We start from the raw sequence: 8,533 nt of genomic DNA, 5'->3' as shown, positions 1-8,533 counted from the left end.
CGTCCTCCCCCCCCCACACCCCAGTTCCTGGGGGCAATTCCCAGGCGCCAAAAGCTATTAGGGTCCCAGGCCTGGCTGCTCCCGCCCAGCCCCTTCTGGGCTGCCCCGCCCCGGCCTGGGGCTCCGTTCCTGCTGCTTCACCCTGTTCGTTCCTTTCTTGTGGTGAAGCTGCCAGAGCCTGTGTAGGCGCCCTGGCTCTCCGCGGTACTGCGTGTCTCTCTCTAGTCCCAGAGGCAAAAGGTGGTCGGGTCACCTGAGACCCGAGAAGGAAAAGATGGAGAAGCCTGTTCTCTAAGCGACTGGCCTTCTCCCCCACCATTACAGAAGGCTTCTAGGCTTTAGGGAGAGGTGGTGAGAAGATTACAACTACGTGGTGGGGAAAGGGGTGAGGGTCTCTCTCTGTCTCTCTCTCTCTCTCTCTCTCTCTCTCTCTCTCTCTCTCTCTCTCTCTCTCTCTCTCTCTCTCTCTGCCACAGTCTTGATGTTTAGGTCAGTCTGGCTTCAAGCTCACAAGCTCTTCATCTTCCTACCTCAGGTTTACAAGCCTGCGCCATCCCTCCCCAACTGGGTGTTCAGGTTTCTGCTGGGCCTGTAGGTTTCTAGTGGTTTACAGAGTTACAACCAATGGTCCCAGAGACCTGGTTCATAGACCACACAGTACTGTATGGTAGGTTTGTTTGTTTTTTCTGATTGAATAAATCGACATCCTTATTCAAATCACAACTCCAAGTTTGGTTTTCTTTTTCTTTCTTTCTTTCTTTCTTTCTTTCTTCTTTCTTCCTTTCTTTTTTTTTTTTTTTTTTTTTTTTGTCTATCATGAGGCTTGAACTCTGAGTCTGGGCACTGTCTCTCAGCTCTTCAGCTCAAGGCTAGTGCTCTACCATTTGAGCCACAGTACTACTTCTGGTTTTCTGGTGGTTAATTGGAGGTGAGAGTCTCACCGGCCTTCCTGCCCAGGCTGGCTTTGAACTGCAATCCTCAGATCTCAGCCTCCTGAGTATTACAGTAGGATTACAGGTGTGAGCCATCAGTGCTGGGCTTGGTTTTCTTTTAAAATGAGTTTGTTGTTAATAGTGCTGTATGTTAGGATCATCTGAGTAGCTTTAACAAATTGTGCATGACTCTTTTATAATCGCTGGGCAATTCTTAAGAGCAATTCTTGCTCTTAAGTTTTGTGATTAGGATTTTACTTGCAGCCCTCCTCTTTCTGGATTCCGGATCCTACAGCCCTTAAGGGGGTGTCAGTTATACCCTCCTGAGTTTTTGGCGACTTCTTCCCCAGGGAATCTGACCCTTCCCTCCCCTTGTTTCTGGGTCTTTCTCAGCTTGAAGATGGGCATAGGTACCTCCAGAGTTGGCTAGCACGGTTGTGGGTCAGGAGCAGGAAAGAGGATTTGGCTTTCTCTAGTGGAAGCAACTGTCCCAAAGCTGGCACATAGCTACACTGCCAGGAGAAATGCTGATGTGGAAGTGGGTTTCTTCAGACAGAGTCAACCAAGCCAGGAAGGAAGCAGGGGATAGTATGTACAGAGATGAAATGCTCTTCCTGCTGCAGAGGCTGGTGATGGTACAAAGACTTGCTTTAGGCTTTTTTTTAAACTCAAGCTTTCCATTTCAGAAGCACCCTTCCTCTCCAATCGATGTCCTAATTAAACTAGGGAAGCAGAGAAAGTCTAAGATCATCCATGTGAGCTGGCAGCATGTCTGCAGGGGACAAATGCCATTGCCAGTTGGAGTAGCAGGCATAGGGCCGATTCTTACACTGTCATCTATGAGCTGGGTCCTAGGTGTAGGATCCTGTGCTCCTGGGAAGACTCTGTTTGCAACCCTTCTTGCATGAAGTTCGGGATGAGAGGAGTACTCTTTTGCACTTTGTGGTGTGTGTGTGTGTGTGTGTGTGTGTGTGTGTGTGTGTGTGGTAAGATCTGGGTTAGGAGGAAAGTGTGCGGGCTATTTTCCTCACTTTTTGGGGGTGGGGTGGGGTGGGTTGTGGGGCTTGAACTCAAGACCTATCTCTGAGCTTTTGTGATCAAGGCTAGTAGTGCTCTCCCACGTTGAGCCACGCATGACTCTGCTTCCAGTTTTCTGGTGGTTAATTGAAGATAAAAGCCTCACAGATTTCCCTGCCCGCGCTGGCTTGCGATTCTAAGATCTCAACCTCTTGAGTAGCTAGGATGACAGGCGTGAGTCACCAGCGCCCCGGCTCCTCACTTCTTTTCTTTGCCTCCTGCAGCTTCCATCTGAGGTGTCCCTGACCCCACCCACCCCGGATCCCGGCAATGCTAACCGCTGTCTGCGGCTCTCTGGGCAGCCAGCACACGGACGCGCCGCACGCTTCGCCGCCGCGCCTCGACCTGCAGCCTCTCCAAACATACCAGGGCCACACGAGCCCGGAGGCCGGGGACTACCCCTCCCCGCTGCCGCCTGGGGAGCTGCAGAGCCTCCCGCTGGGCCCGGAGGTAGACTTCTCCCAGGGCTATGAGCTGCCAGGAGCCTCCTCGCGGGTGACCTGCGAGGACCTGGAAAGCGATAGTCCCCTGGCCCCGGGACCCTTTTCCAAACTCCTGCAGCCGGACATGTCACACCATTATGAATCCTGGTTCCGGCCAACTCATCCAGGCACCGAAGATGGCTCGTGGTGGGACCTTCATCCCGGCACCAGCTGGATGGACCTCCCCCATACCCAGGGTGCGTTGACCTCACCTGGCCACCCGGGGGCGCTCCAGGCCGGCTTGGGGGGCTACGTTGGAGACCACCAGCTCTGTGCCCCGCCGCCCCACCCGCACCCGCACCACCTCCTCCCCGCCGCCGGAGGGCAGCACCTCCTGGGGCCGCCCGATGGGGCTAAAGTCTTGGAAGCCGCGGCGCCGGAGTCCCAGGGTCTGGATTCCAGTCTGGATGCGGCGGCCCGCCCCAAAGGCTCCCGCCGATCGGTGCCTCGCAGCTCGGGCCAGACCGTGTGTCGCTGTCCCAATTGTCTGGAGGCGGAGCGACTGGGAGCTCCGTGCGGGCCGGACGGGGGCAAGAAGAAGCATTTGCACAATTGCCACATCCCCGGCTGCGGGAAAGCCTACGCCAAGACGTCGCACCTGAAGGCGCACCTGCGCTGGCACAGCGGCGACCGCCCCTTCGTGTGCAACTGGCTCTTCTGCGGCAAGCGCTTCACGCGCTCCGACGAGCTGCAGCGCCACCTGCAGACGCACACGGGCACCAAGAAGTTCCCGTGCGCCGTGTGCAGCCGCGTCTTCATGCGCAGCGACCACCTGGCCAAGCACATGAAAACCCACGAGGGTGCCAAGGAGGAGGCCGCGGGAGCCACCCCCGGAGACCCCAAGGCCGGGGGCACCGTGGAGCCCGCCGGGGGCAAAGGGAAACGGGAGGCCGAGGGCAGCAGCAGCGCAGCAGGGCCCTCCAACTGAGCGCTCTCCCCGCCCCCCAGATCCCGGGGTGCCATCTCCCCGCCCGGCTCCTGGGGACATCTCCAAAGAGTCCCCCTAGCCCGACGCTGTTAGGGATGTCCCCTTGAGAAAGGGGGAGGGGGTGGTTATTTATTAAGGGGGAGGAAAAGTGGGGAGGGGGGCACGGGGAGACGGGCTAGGGGGTTTTGTTGTTTGATTTTTAGTCTGGGGCAGGATGGGGTGCGGTTGACTGAGCTTTAGGAGTTGTGCATACCCCTCCGTTCTTCCTTCGCTATTTTACTATCTCCCCACCTCCCCTCTCCCTCCTCCCCCCCCCACCCCAGGCTGGGCAGCTGGGAAGGGGCACCCCGATGGCCTCCGATGGTTGGAGGGGACCGGCTAGGAGCTGGGAGGAGTTAGGGGCTGGTCCGGGTTGCTGCAGGGAGCTGTCCTGACACGTCCTTAAGCGCCTCGGAGCCTGGACATAAAAGTGCCTGCAGAGCCGCCCCGCGGCCCAGCGCCCTTTCATCCCCCTTCTAGCGCTTCTGCCCCTAGGGTTTTTTGGAGGGGGAGCTGAGATGGGGGGGGGGGAGGCTTCAGGGTCCCCCTGAGGTGTGTGTGGGGCAGGAGTGTCTGTGTAGCGTGGAGATGTTCCTCCTTATTAATCTTTCCAGACTTGGTCTGATGGAGCCCTGGAGACCAAGGGACAGTTTTCCCAGCCAGAGCTGTGTGGTGCGAGGCAGAGTTAGATGCCGAGAGGGGAACGTGTGAGCAGGGAAGTTCTCTTAGGAAAGGAAAGGGATCAGGGGTGGCCCGATAGAAGGAACCAACCTAGTCCCTCTTCAACTCTGATTCAGTCATAACACCTGGTGGTGGTTGTTTTAATCAAGTTCAGTACCCAGTCCATGACCTTCGGTTGGATTATTTTGGTTGTTGTTGTTGTTGTTTGTGCTGGTCCTGGGACTTGAACTCAGGGCCTGGGTGCTGTCCCTGAACTGCGTTTTGCTTAAGGCTAGTGCTCTACCACTTGGGCCACAGCTCCACTTGCAGCATTTTCTGTAGTTGATTGGAGATAATAATCTCATGGACTTTGCTGCCGTGATCCTTAGGCATCCTGTAGCGCCAGCTCTTTCATTGATAGAGTCCTTTGCCCTGGGTCCCCATCATTTGCCTTCCATCTGAGGAAGGATGGGAGGGGGAGGGCTCTTGGGGCTACTTGGGACTTAGATGGGGGTGTGCCAGCCGAGACGCCTTTCTCCTCCTAGTAGAGGCCTTGCACCTGTCTAGCCTCTTCTGCTCACGAGAAGCTAGGTTCTGCTCCCTAGCTTGACCTTTCCATGCCTCCCCATGGTCCTCGCCTTGTCATCTCCCCTTCCATATGAAGGAGTTGTCCTCCCACTGGAAGGGATTCCAGGAAACTGTCCCCCTTGCCCTTTAGATGCTAGAAATACATTTGGATTCTGATCAAAGGGGTGGGAAGGGTAGAAGCCCAGCCGAAGCTGAGCCAGGCATAGGGAGAAGAAAATAGATATAGGGAAGGGCCTGGCAAGCCACAGGACCCTGGAGCTGGGGGTGTTCCCAGGCTTGAGGTATGGGGTCTCCAGTCTCTCTGACCTCCCCTTCCCTTTATTCCCCTCTCTCCACCCAGAACCCTCTGCAGGGATTAGTTGTGTTCTGATTTTAAGTTATAAGCAAAGGGTATTTTATTTAATGTTAGGGCATGTTGTGTATGTGTGTGCTGCGTACCTGTGTGGATGTGGATGTGTGTATTTCTCTACTGAGCCTGGGGTCTCCTGAGACCCCCATCTTGTTCACCCCGTACAAGGTCTGGGACCTAGATCCACAGCATCTCTTCCTCTATTGGGGGTGCTTGAACCCAGTCCAAAGTCTGGGAGCTCTCTGGGAAGTAGGAGCTGGTAATCTGGGTGGGAAGAAAGTTGGGATTGAAATGGGCAGCTCCTGAAAAAAAGGGACAAGCTGACTTCAGAGCCCCCTTTCCCCCCCACCCTGGGGTAGTTTAAAAAGTAAGGTTCTTTCTTTATTCTCCCTCTTTCCCCCCACTTCCTGCTAACCCAACCAGAGTTCTCCTTCCTCGCTGAGAGCATTGAGGACAGGAGCAAAGTTGGCCATGCGGGCAGGTTGCCTGGCCAGATGCAGAGGGGGAGAAAGGAGGGCACCGTGGGTGTAGGATGCCTTTCTCCTCCACCCATCGAAACCAGCCACCCCCTCCCTGCATTACCAAGACAGTCTTTTCCAGTGACCATTCTAAGGGGAACTCCCACAAGGGTGGTGGTGAGGGGGGACCCGGATGTTCCCCCTTATAGAGGCCCTGAGCCCTAAGCTATATAGGTACCAGGGCTTTGGGTAAGTTTTCTTCTGCTCTCCCTCTTTCATAGATCTAGGTTTCTTGGCTGCCTGTCCTTCTAGGTAGCCCCCCCTAGAGGAAAATGTAGGAATTTTTTTTCTTTAACTGCTGTGAACCCACTTTGGGGGGGGAGGGATGGAGGCAGAAACAGCCTGTGTGCGTGTTTTTTTTTTTTTAATGCAACAATAAAGTCATCAACCACATCATTGCTTCATTTGTCTTCTAGCTTGCTTTCCTTTTTTGACTCAGTATCCCTCAGAAGTGAGGACCAGGTCTGGGCTAGTGGAGTGGACCTTGCCCCTTTGATCCTGAAGCCTTCCTCATTTGGCTGGGTCAGAGCTGGGCTCTGATCCTACCTTGTGGGGTTACAGGGAGGGTAGAGAGCTATCCCTCCCTGGTCTTCCCCTGTAGGGATGAGAAGTTTCTAGATAGTTCCTTCCTCTACCAAAAGTTCCCAACCTCTTTCCCCTTCCCTACAAGCACCCTAAGAAGGGGATTCTTCCCTTCCAATTCAGGCCTCTTGGCTCCCTTCCCGCCCCCCCATGGGAGCATGCATGTCAGCCAGTCCCTCTGGCTGTGAGCAAGGTGGGGGTGAGTGACAGCGATTTCTTCACCCAAGATGATCCCTATCACAGACAAGGCGATGAAAGGCAGCCAAGATATCTGATGGGCTGCCGCCCAACTGGAAAGTATGAGGGAAAGGTTGCTACTACAACTCCCAGCTAGTGACCTGCCATACTTACACAACTCCGGTGCTCGTAAGACAGACCCTCACTGCATCCACGGTGCCTGTTCTCCAAGAGGCGTGGAAATGCCCATCTGTAGTACAAGGGTCTCCGGCTGCCCCAGTGATTGGTACTCGGCTCTTGTCTAGTTTACATCAACAAAGCTAGCATGGAGGATTCATTCTTGGCTCTAGAGAAACAGGGGTGGATTGGTTCTTTCCTCTTCCCATCCCCTCCTCCCCACAATTGTACTATTTTCATTCACTTAGTGGATTCCTATTTCCCAAACTCTACCTCTCACCTAATTTCTTCAGCCAAATCTGGCTCCCAGGTTGGTCCATCCTGTCCTTTATCTGGATGATTCTGCTACAGATCTCAAGACAGCCTTGGAAAGAGGACATCAGGAGGATTGAAAGGTTATGGAGTAAAATGCCTAGATTTGGGGAGGTCAATTCTTTGTTTCTAACTGCTCTCGGATTTAACAGCCTGGGGAGAAGAGGGCCACCCTCCTCACTTCTGCCCGAGGCAGTACTGTGTAGCAGCTCCTTAGTCTTCTTGATTGGGGTGGGGAGAGTTAGACCCTAGGAACCTCTTCTCTCCAGGTCCCCTCCCCTCCCACCCCTAGTCCCTGCCCCCAGGGTACAAGAGGGCAGCTGTGGGGCCGGCTCGGCCTGTCTGGGCAGGGCAGAGGCTGCCCCTCCTCTCCTTACAACTCCTCCCAGCTGACCTGCATTCTTAGCGGGGGCCTTTGGTGGGGCTCTGACGCTTTTCTGCTTGTTTGCAATGCTGCCTGGCTGGCCTAGCGCCCCTCTCCCCTCCACCGAGCCCAAGGTCACCTCTGACCCCTCAAATGAGGCACCTAGGTAGGATGATCTTGAAAAAGCCAAGTGAGTCAAGGAAATCAGCATCTGTGGGTTGACCTGCTGGGTGACCTCTCTGATCCGACGGCACTCCTTCCAAGTGGAGTGAAATTCCTCTAGAGTGGGTGAATGAAGTTAGGAATGGAAACGTGACACAGAAGACAGCCTTGGGAACCAAGCCTCTAGATGAGCTGCAGCAGCAGAAGGAATCCTTCCTCCTCCTGCTGCCTGCGCCTGCCCCCTAGTGGGCATTCAAGAAAGTACAGCTTCCTGCACACTGCCCGGGTCACCGATGTTTGGGGGCACAGAGCCTTGACGTTTGCTGCTGGAATGACACCCGATGGTAACTTCACTGGCCCTTCTGGATGATGCACCAGATACACCCATTGCCATCCCACTAATCCTAGCATTAATCTGATTGTTTAGCAATGAGGGCAGGTTTGAAAGAAATCTTAGGGACAAAACTCCACCAAGAAACTGCTCACAACTAATAAAGTAATAAAGGCACAGGATCCAAAACCAGCACACAAAAATCAATCGCATTTCCATATACTAACCACAAAATATCTTTTAGATCAAGAAAATAATCTCATTTACAACAGTTAGGAGAAATACTTAGGGATACAATTAACCAAGGAGGGGGGAAATCTGCACACTGAAAACTAAGACATTGATGGAAGAAATGGAAGGGAGAAAAAACAAAACAGAAAATGGTCCATATTCACAGATTGGAAGAATTAATATTGCTGGAGTGTGCATACTCCCAAACCATTTACAGACTGACTGCCAACCCTAGAAGCAGAGCAGGTGCATTCCTGCAGGGTTTTACCAAGCAAAAGATACATTTGTTTAAATGCTGGCTAGGGAGATTGTTTGTTCAGTTGGAAGATAAGGACATCTTAGATCAGAATCCACCTCTGAACTGCTCTATGTCTCCCTTGCCAAGACTTCTCCTTTGCCATTGAGTGCTATGGGTAGAGTAGAGCTTTGGGGCCTGGCTCAGTAACTCATATCCTAGTGGTCAGGAAGACTGAAGTTCAAGGCAAGCTCAGGCAAAAAGTACCCTCTTTGCAGGACTTCCCAGGCATAAACATTAGACCCTATCCCCAAAATAACTACAGCAAAGGTTCTAACAGATTCAAGCAGTAGAGCATATTTGCTTATTGATATCAGGAAGCCCTGAGT

The 8,533-nt window shown here is 53.7% G+C and overlaps 1 protein-coding gene across 1 annotated transcript; it reads left to right on the top strand.

Moving 5' to 3' along the window:
- The first annotated feature begins 2,253 nt into the window (after positions 1 to 2,253).
- Sp6 (Sp6 transcription factor) lies at positions 2,254 to 3,421 on the top strand. Its single transcript, XM_070026864.1, has one exon. It carries the CDS (start codon positions 2,280 to 2,282, stop codon positions 3,417 to 3,419), a length of 1,140 nt encoding a protein of 379 aa, XP_069882965.1. The 5' UTR covers positions 2,254 to 2,279; the 3' UTR covers positions 3,420 to 3,421.
- The last annotated feature ends 5,112 nt before the right edge of the window (positions 3,422 to 8,533 follow it).

This window comes from Dipodomys merriami, unplaced genomic scaffold, assembly GCF_024711535.1.
Source record: "Dipodomys merriami isolate MVZ:Mamm:240054 unplaced genomic scaffold, mDipMer1.0.p SCAF_19, whole genome shotgun sequence".
NCBI classification, from domain to species: Eukaryota; Metazoa; Chordata; class Mammalia; order Rodentia; family Heteromyidae; genus Dipodomys; species Dipodomys merriami.
Note: the sequence above shows the minus strand (reverse complement) of the source record. Positions and strands in the feature narration are given on the sequence as shown.

Coding starts and splice junctions, on each gene's coding strand:
- Sp6 (XM_070026864.1), top strand. CDS start 2,280: ATGCTAACCGCTGTCTGCGGCTCTCTGGGCAGCCAGCACACGGACGCG.